This window comes from Trichoplusia ni, chromosome 5 (genome assembly GCF_003590095.1).
Source record: "Trichoplusia ni isolate ovarian cell line Hi5 chromosome 5, tn1, whole genome shotgun sequence".
NCBI classification, from domain to species: domain Eukaryota; kingdom Metazoa; phylum Arthropoda; class Insecta; order Lepidoptera; family Noctuidae; genus Trichoplusia; species Trichoplusia ni.
Genome location: NC_039482.1, coordinates 17,906,061 through 17,916,504, shown reverse-complemented (window position 1 = coordinate 17,916,504; position 10,444 = coordinate 17,906,061). Strand labels below are relative to the sequence as shown.

General features: G+C 34.2%; 1 protein-coding gene and 1 long non-coding RNA gene across 2 annotated transcripts; both read right to left on the bottom strand.

Moving 5' to 3' along the window:
* Positions 1-2,609: 2,609 nt before the first annotated feature.
* LOC113494089 lies at positions 2,610-5,648 on the bottom strand (the record flags this gene model as incomplete). Its single annotated transcript, XM_026872235.1, has 1 exon — positions 2,610-5,648. A coding segment is annotated over one exon (3,039 nt), but the record flags the coding sequence as incomplete, so codon positions are not given.
* Positions 5,649-5,650: 2 nt separating this feature from the next.
* LOC113493819 lies at positions 5,651-10,295 on the bottom strand. The gene is made up of 3 exons (XR_003400611.1): positions 10,024-10,295; positions 5,912-6,031; positions 5,651-5,722 (listed from the first exon to the last, which is right to left on the bottom strand). It is a non-coding gene; the product is annotated as an uncharacterized LOC113493819 (long non-coding RNA).
* Positions 10,296-10,444: the final 149 nt, after the last annotated feature.

Sequence of the window (10,444 nt, the reverse complement as noted above, 5' to 3'; positions counted from 1 at the left end):
AGCTTTGACATACAGATAAGATATATCTGTGGCTTAATGAATTACCCCATTAAAGATAATTAACCAACTTATGTTTATTTGAACGAGGACTTCGTTTCATTAAAGTGATAATCTGTGAGAGGAATCTTGTTTTGTCCCCTACACTGTTACAGCTTAAAATAATGAAAATTTAAATTCAATCAGAGTTTAGTCCTTTGGGTTTTAAGTGTCGTTTTAAAGCGAAAAGTACTTTGATGTCTTTATTATTACTTCTCTAAAATATTCAAAGTTTATTTGTAAAAAACGGAGTCAGTCTGCCGACGTGATTTAGTTACGTTGTATACAAATTATAATCGATTTACAGTAGCAAATAGCCCACATATAGAGTTATTTTTAGGGTTCTGTAAAGGGTGAAAACGGATATTACTAAGGCACCGCTGTCTGTCGGTCTGTCACTAGGCACTGTATTTCATGAATCCTGACAGTTGGCATGTTCACTTATGAACAGTATTTCTTGACGCTGTAGCAACTTATACCTTTTTTAACTCAACCGTTTTTGAAATGAAACTACTTTTACAGATTTTATCGCGGTTTAATTTTAGATTTTAGTTCCAACCGTTTTTTTTTTTTAGGTGTCCTGGAATCCTCGAATCCTCAGTGCTACGAGAGTCAAAATTGACCGATGAAGTATGAAAAACTTGCTAAATGTTTCTCAAAACCTACATAAAGTGATATACAAATCAAAACAAAGCTCTACAACAAAGCTTGTCAAATTCATAAATTTTTATTCAAATTTTCGTTCCGTTGGATTCCATTTTATTATTATCTTTTATATCGAGTTATCCACTGTTCCATATTTCCCGTGGCTCCTGCTCGCCGGATCTGATGCAAATTGAAGTGTCTAAGAATTTTAAATCTCCATGAATTTTTAATTTACACTGTTCAAGCGAAGAAGTGAAATTATTAGTAAGCAAATATGACAATGTTTGTGCATAAACTATTAAACGTTGCGAAATTCATTATGATGACTTGAGAATTGAACAGAGTTTATGATACTCTGCATAATATTATAACATTTTCGATGTAGTCAACAATTATTATTATTTGTCGTATTTAATAACCTCGTTAATTACAATTATACTAACGTTGATTACTATATATACACTTAAAATATTTCAAAATAAAAAAAGCTTCAAAAATTGATCGGCGTCACTGGGAGTGTGCCCAAAAGTTTATTTTTTTTCTAAATCCTGTTGTTCTGCATTGTGTACGCATAGTTCGTTCTATTGTTATACCTATAATAAGTATGTTAATAATGAAATTCTCAGCTGCAACTACGACATTCTCAACTAACTATTCCAGTATTCATACTCTACGGTCAGATACTTTGCTTGACAACTGAACTGGCGCTTACCCGTTCAAAGTTCCCTCATCTCAACTTAGCTGAAATCCCCCGCGGAATGCTGGCTTACTTCAACGCCTGCCAGTCATCACAATTGTGCTACTTGCTACTAATATACCCGCAGTGCGTCGGCAAATACGATTGTCGTGTGACACGTAAGCGATGAGAATATTTATTCGAGTCTAAGGCTGCGTTTCTACGAAATGTGTCGTGCGAGGATGTACGCTGAGCAATTTCCGCCAGAGCTGTGCTGACCGAGGCGAGGTAAATGAAGCGATTCTATTGGTTCTTTACGAATGATGTAATGTTGCAAAATTATTTTGTAGATAAGTTTTGGTTACTGTAGATCACATTTAAGGGTTAAGAAAGTGTTATAAACATTGCTGAGCTGAAGTAATGTAAGTTGGTGGAGATAAAAAATAAATCAGAACGTAAAATAAAGGCTAAAAACAAGTCCCATTTTTAAAGGTCACGCCTACAGTTGTTCGTCTACAGACCCACTAATCCACCTAACCAATGCTAATTAGTAAGATAACTGGCTAAAAAACGCCAAACTTCTATCCATAATTCAAGAGAATCTTCCAGTGAACCTTATTCCGTGAGGCGGCTGTAATCCAGAGATTTATTACAACAAGACGCTGTGAGCCGTGTTAGATAGATTAATTGTAGCCGCAGCCTACGTTGCAGATGTTTCTCTAAATAATTATAAGCTGCGGCAATTCTTTTTGACAAGGTGACTCTATTAACTTCGACATTTTTATGGCAAGCTCTTTCCTTTGATAAACGAGCGTTTAGAAAAACGCAGTAAAGTAGGACTGTATGGATAAAAAGAAAACCATTAAAGCATAAGACACATTTTATTTCTTATTTAACCAGGTAACTATGTACACTTATGAGTAAAGCGTTACCTTACAAAGTCTAAACAACTCTTTATTTACAAACAAAACTATTAAGTACTTAGCTATTTTTTAGTGCTCCCTTTAAAAATATTGAACATAACGGTACTTTCGTGGGATTTTTAGGACGTCTTAACATTAGATATGACATCAAACTTTAAACTAATCAGTCTTCTTGACTAACATAGTTGCGTCAGCACTTATAAAAATAATATGTCCTTGTAGTAATATTGCAGGCTTGCGAGGGATCGTCCTACAAGTAAATCAATATCATGACGGTATTGTCCAACTTTATCCGTAAATAAAGTTTGTAAAAACAAATTAGGAAACTACTATAGTACTACTGTACTATCAGAGTCATATCCTAGATCAGATTCTGGATTACGATTACAGTGTTTCTTATACATTCTAGGCCCCGGACCCCTGTACTTTTTAATATTAGCATTATCTTTGCCTGGCCTTTTTGAAAGTTCGGATGCACTTTTAACGTAAACTCTTTGCTTGTATTCCTCTAAAGAAATCTTCTTTCCATCGCACTTCCTTCTACTGCAACTTGGTTCCTTAAATTCGTGGCTGATGCGTTTCCTACAACGTTTTAATGTGTTCTGGACTGGTTTCATTTCACTCGTATTTTTTTGTTTTGAAGTTTTATCTGTAACTGTATTAGTTTTATCAATTTGTCCACGAGGGTCCGAAACAATGTGGTTTAGAACATGGTCATATCTCGGTATAGGGAGAATAGGTGGTGAATATTTGGTTGCAAACTCTATTCTGTTAGATACAGGTGTCTTTAATGCTTCGTCAACTTTCGTTGTTTTTTTTGCCGTATCCGAAGTTACAACACTACTGGTTCGTTCGGTTTCACAAGTGACATGAGGATTTTTCCTTTTCAAATCTTTCTTTGCGTCATCATCGAATGATAATTTGTCTAACTCTTTCAACATTTCAGTCTTAGTTGCAACTACTTCTGCATTCGCACTCGGTGTCTCAGTGGTCTTTATTCTGATATCTTCTACTTTTTGTTTACCTTTACTATTATCGTCTTTATTTGGCATTAATTTAACATTCGTTTTCTTTAAATTATTTTTTTCATTGACGGGATAATTGTTTGTTTTTAAATAATAAGGATAGGGTTGGTTGATAGGTCCAGGCAAGGTCTGGGGTATTGGAACTGATGAATTGAAGGGAGAACCACCATATTGTGGCCCGAAATTCCCATCAAGAGCGTGCCTTTGTGAAGTTAGTTGAGGATTCAAAGGTGACATTAAAAGAGGGAGTTTTTGCGACAGCCTGTCGGCATTAACTGACTGACTTTGTATAGGCACACGACCAAGATAAGTCGAGTTTTTCAAGTACGGGACATAGGATTTAGCATTTCCTGGACTTGGAATATATTGACTGTACCTAAAAGGCAATTCAGAATGATATTGAACACGGGTCTTTCGATAATACGGACACTGTGGCTGCGTATGAACTGGAATGTGCATCGCTTTACGCATAATATTCGTTTTCCGATAGCTTTCAGCTTGGACGTGACCTGGCAGGTGGCTATTATTCGGAGCGGTCTGAATGTTTGGTTTTTGAGATGTATTTGCCATCATTTGAATACTATTGCGCTCAAAACTGTTACCAGAATTAGGTAAATCATTATTTTTATTGGGTAAAGAATTTGGATTGGGAAGATTGACTTTTGAAGCTTGAGTAGGTTTGTATGAATGACATGGAATATCCAGTGTTGCAACATACGTCGTCGTGCTACTCGCATTTTGTTTATCAGTTTCCTTACATAAACCGATATTTTCTAAGGTGGCAATCATTGAAATGTCTTTGTTATCTTTGCGTACATGACTAGGATTTATGTTATCAGCACCAACTAGCTTCTGTTCCACTACAATTGCTTTCTTACGACTATCTGCACTTGTGGTTTTCTTCATTACAACAGCGGAATCCTTTTTATTAACAGTACTTTCTTGGGAAATCGATGGAATTTTCTGGAAGTTCATTCCAGTCCTATTATTACTATTCGTCACATCTTTTTCCGGTGCTTTTGTATACTGGTTATCTTTCACTGGACTTATAATTACATCTTTGGATGTAAATGACACTTTAGATGGGGGTTCTGCATTATAATCAGATTTATTCATTGGATTGGCACTTTTAGGACCAGCTTCTTTTAGTTTTTCGGTATTACCAAAGAGATCAGCAAAAGACTTATTTTTATTTAAATTAATGCAGGCTTGAGATGGATTGTTTAATGAATTATTACCTTCTCTGCACTTCAGAGATTCACCGCGTTTGTTTTTAGATTTCATTGAAGAATGACTGGATGGTAGTATAGGTGAATTTATTTCGCATTTCGATTTATCATCCCTGTTTTTATGTTCGGTACTCACACTAACTTCGGTTTGAATATTATCACTTTTGTTTGATACTTCAATTTGGTCCACATTAGGTTTCGAAGTTATTAACTCTAGTAAAGTTTTATTTCGTTTCTTAAACTGGTCGTTTTTGAACTTGTTTGTTTTTGTCACATCTTTTACAGAGTTTCGAGACTTTTCTGTGGTTACAGGAATGGGTACATTTTTCAATTCTTCTACTTCATTCTTCTTGTCACTAGTTGAAATAACATTGCTTTTATTAACTTTTTGAGAATTTGTGTTGACTTCAGGATTAATATTTGACTTTCTATTGAGTAATTGTTCACATATTCTATTTATATTTTTCTCTGCAGTTCCATAAGCTTTAATTGTACAAGTAGACTCTTCTATGGCTTTAGTTCCCGTACTATCCTCTATATTATCAGGAACAGAAGGGAGGTGACTTTGCGACTTTTCACCCTCGTTTTCTATAATAGGTATAATTTCAGTTCCAACATTCTGCAATACTTTAGCAGCATGTACAACAGCATCGTTATCTGTTTTTTCACTCTTCTTCAAGTCTTGTTTCCGGCCTCTCTTATTCTTAAAGTTTAACATCACAGGTAAATTCTTTATTTTCATACCTACAAGACCTTGGTTTCGCTTGAAATCAACTTTAATTGTATTTCTTAAACTCAAAGCTTTTTGAATCTCATACTCTTCTTTAATCCTAGTAGCATTTTGTCTTTTCTGGTTGTTACTCAAACGCATTGCTGTTAGTACAGATTCCATTGAGTTTATTACATTTATTCCACTTTTAGACACATTTTTTAAACCTTCAACTATAATACAATCATTTTCATCGCTATTATCTAGCCTTTCTACGTCAACATCACTATCACTGTCTAAGTCTATTCCAGTCAAGTCTAGTATCTGTTGAGTATATTTTCTATAATACCACGGGTATTGTCCGCAATCAACTACTTTAACACTCAACGGTCGAACTGTCTCACTGACTTCAATATTTCTACATTCAGGACGTGTTGGGGCATCTTCTGATCTCGATGCGAAGTCGATCGTCGTTGTACCTATACAACACAATTCAATTTACACACTGGACGTGATAGGTTGGACTATTTGTGAGTCGGTTCCTCACATAGATTGAGGAGTGCACAGAAAAACTTATTCTCACAAGTTTATGTAATGTAAATAGAATGTCTCTACCCACTGAGTAAGACAAAAATATTTCCTAATGAATAATTTTACTTTGAACTTACTTCTCTCGTATGCTTTGCTGCCGAAATAAACCGGTTCTTCGCAACTATCGAAAAGTTTGATGGGATCATCGCCGTAGTCGTCATCATCGTCACTTGCTTGATTTGCCATATTTTAGCTACCTATAACAAATAAATTATCTTTCAACACGAATGTTTTTCAGACTTTTCTGAAATGGATCGTAATATTTGAAGACGGGCTTACGCCAATAAAGCTTGTCAATAAATAAAAGTCTTTAAAAAAAGGGTTGAAGTAGCAGGGATTAGATAGCTTTCCGGCATCATGTAAAACTTACTACCGCTTCACGAATTCTTTATCTTGGCCCTAAAAGTATTGAGGCCGTAAGGGAAATATTTAGCTAAGTGAAGAACTATATTGAGTCTAATTATCAGAATATATATTTATTTTTGTACACAACAGTGTTAGGCTACTTATTATTTAATTATCAATATACATTAAGCCAGACCTTTCATTTGACTTGGCTGTGACCTTGTGGTGCTATGCATGGATTTGTACGCACGAGATGTTCGATCCCAACGTGGGCAAAGTACTAATGTGACTTTTTCAAAGTCATATGTATGTACTTTCCGAATTATTCTAAGACACCACTGACAAACGGTGAAGGAAAACATCGAGAAGAAACTTGGATTCCAAATATTGGAATTCGAAATCGCCAACCCGCAGTGAGCGTGGCGTGATGGCCAATGCTAACCTACGGGATGAGGCCCGTGACCAGCAGTAGGACGTATATAGGCGGGTAATATAATTATTATTAGTTAAATCATTAAATATTAAATAATATAACCACCATGTCACCAGATCTACCAAAAATAGATGTTTGCAATATTTCTTGATATTTATATCTATCTATACATATATACTTAGCTATATCTTAACATAAGATTAGAATAGACTCTTTTAATAGGCGAAAAAAGCTGCAAAGCGATTATTTCTGAAATTTTGAACCTCAGACGGCAAAGCTACGACTTCTGACTAAACGCACCAATCGCTTTACCAACTTAGCTACCGAGTTCCCTGACCGAGATTTTGAATTGGCCCATTGTATTGTGTCACGTATTATGGCAAACATAAAATCCTAAAACTAATACAAGAAAACATTACAACAGCCATTCACTACTCCAGTGATTAGTAAAACAAAGGGCCTACTAGTCTTCAGCGGCTGTCGGCGTCTCAAAAAAGCCGTTGCGCGATAAGCGTTATCTCCAACATATGCTGTCGATGCGGGTGAGGCCGCGAGGGTATCAAACCAGGCGTATCTGATCTCCTGACGGGCATTTCACTTGATGTGGGGAGGAATTAGGTCACGAAAGACTTATAATAGACACCCTATGTCTATGGACCATTTTAGTGTATAAACGTTAGGCAGTGAACTGTGTGAGCGTGTGCTAAAGGCTGTTAATAATTTGTGCCTATCTATAAGTAGGGTTATGCGTAACAAAAGTTCTTTTAAACGGGTGATCGGCCGATGAGAACTTCATTTATCATAAATTTTACAGACTTTTGAGGAAGACGTACGGTTGACGTAGAAACAGTTTGAAATATTTGTGAATACTGGTGGTCCGGAGTTTAAATTACATAAAACAGCATTTTGTACAAGGGAATAGCATTCACTAAAAAAAATACTTGAAAAAAACTGGGCTAGTAGTCAATGGAATTAATTGGTTGTAGAGCCAGTTGAAACGTTTATCATATTTTACTAACTTTTGCCCGCGGCTTCGCTCGCGAAGATGTTATATTAAAACTGTAAGATTTTGTGAGACGTTAAAATATTAAAATATTAAGATGAAACCGGCAGCTTGTATTTATGCTAATAAGGAGTAATATTAACAAAAACCCCAAATTTTTTTAGCAGAACAGATAGGCATGTAAGTACTGTGCGGATTCTACAATATTGCAGTGCAATAATTATCTATCTCATAGGGATCAGCCAGCGTTTGCAAGAAAAGCGTAAATATTATTTAGGTACATTAAAAACCTTTCCTAGTATATTGTGTATGCACACAGGAAGACCTTACTCTTGAAATACTATTTATTTCATAACATCAGCGTCAGCAGAATCTTTTGCGTAATTTTTAAGATTTGAGCACATATAGAGACAGTAAGACTGCGGGAGCGACTTCGCTTTATAATGTGTAGTAATTTTCCTTTACAGGTAGGTATAAAGAATCTGTAATAAATCCTCATTACCAATCGCATGGTAGTACGCCTCATATGGCAGTATATCACGTTGTCAGGCAAGGCAAACTATTGGAGAAATACGTTCGCGTTTCGAAGATTAATATCGGTCTTTGATATGATGGTATGGGGTAAAAACGTAATTGGATATATACCCAAAAAAGGGTAAGAGAAAAAGGGTGAGATAATTTAGACGTGACATTCTGTTTCTCTCACTTGTCAGTCACGTCATTGTCATCGTGTGCAAAACGTCGTTCATGAACTCAGAACGTTCCGTACTCGATCATGATCAAAACTTCAGGTTTAAATTCGGAAAGAAGAGTTTAGAGATTCATTCGAAATCACATAACTTAATTTCGAAATCAAACCTGTTATTTGAAAAAAAAAACTACTTACATTTCGCCACGATTTTATACACTACTTTTTCTTGTTAAAAAGGTTTATTAACTGATTGTAATGAAATTTCAAATATAAATTGAAATTAAACTAAGTATTTAAAAAAAAAATTAGAAATCACTACAAATTAATTTTTATTCCTCACATCCTTATTTAAAATCGAAATACCTAATCCATTTATCTATTCTAAAGTTTATATTCCGTAAACTGAGATTCTAAATGGAATTCTGTGTATAGTGGCCGCCATGACAGTGTCAACGCAGTTTTGATTAAAAATGGACTTTTATACTGCTTCCGTACCTACCTTAGTAAACACTAAATTCTTATTTCAATAATATGACTAATCATTTTAATTCAATAATAATAAAAAATAAATATATCTTACCTAACAAGTCTTCGAAATATTTATAATTGCAGAATTCACATCAAGAAAAAAGTAAACAGTTAAATCGTTCTTTACTCAAAAAACTCTTTAGTTTTTTTTATTGCACACAAGTCACAACATTTACTACACGCGTATTTTCTTTTAAAATAACAAATTTAAAGTCACTATCCGTAACAAAAACCCACAGTTTTCATCCATTTATAACCTAAAATATTTGTTTAAAATATAAAAAATATTTTTGTATTCCAAATTTATTTATTTTAATTCAAAACTTGTGCCGCATAAAAAGGTTTCAAAACGCTAAACTTTGATAACCTATTTAAAACTTCATGTCGAAATTCTTAAAGTACAATTTTGAATAAACAAGTGTGTGACGATTTATTTTTCTTTCAACAGAATGACGCTATCATTGTTGTGCCAGCATTCGCACTAAATAGTTTTAAGTTCATATAGTTTTAAAAATGTAAATTTTAAAATTAATAATGATGTAAAAAATTGCTAATTCAAAATATATTATTTTTAATATTTCAAAACTATAGTAGAATTTAACTTATTTATTTGCATATTTTACTACTTACCCGTTTAGAAAGCGATTGATATATTTTAAATACCAATAGGTTATCGACTTGTCACTAAAAACTATGTCAAGTTATTCTTAAACGTAAGTGCCTACCCAAACAATAACGCTATACCTTAGCCAAGTACATTTTCGTTGCATTGCTATATTTACCTATACATATTAAGTATGTATAGGACCCTACCTAAGCTTTGAAAGTACCTAACTTATAATTCGACTATGTAGTTTACATGTCATCATTCATTCATTGATGTGTGGAAAGAGGTTTTAATAACTATTATTAAATTTAATATTATTATAAAAGTAGGGTTATGATATCAGGCTCATTGTCAGATTGCAGAAATTGTGCGTTTGTTTAGCTTATATTCTAAAACTGCCTCAAACCGTACTTCTGGCGTTAATTGTAAATTTGAAAACTAATCACTATGAACAATTTTTCGGTAAACTATTACGCTATAAAGCTACGTTCTTGCTCCAAAAACTCGCAAAAATAATAAGATCATTTTCGTGAGACTAGCATAATAATGTGCGTATTATACGTTAATATAAATATCACTCACCTAATAATCCTCACACGTCAACCGATCAACGCACAGCAATCCAACTCAAATCCGTTCGCGCCGAAACGCGCTTCAACCATAATATTTGTAAATATCTACGTTTAGATACTATATGAACATATATTATCTATAAGATAGAGGACTAAGACTCGTATATAACAAAATACTAATTTTGTACCTAATAATTACAAAATGAATAATATAACTTGTCAATTACATAAAGAACATGAAAGTGCAAGCTGCGCAAAACAGTTTGCGCGCGTAAATGAGTGCCCGAGTTAACATTTAAAATTGGAATGACCATAGACGGTATTTCAATTTAAAAAGTAAGTGTTTAAATACTTTTTTGAGTTCTTGATTTGTCCGTCGAGAATGTCGTGATCTCGTTTGTAAACGTGTGTATGTTTTTAAAAGAATTAAC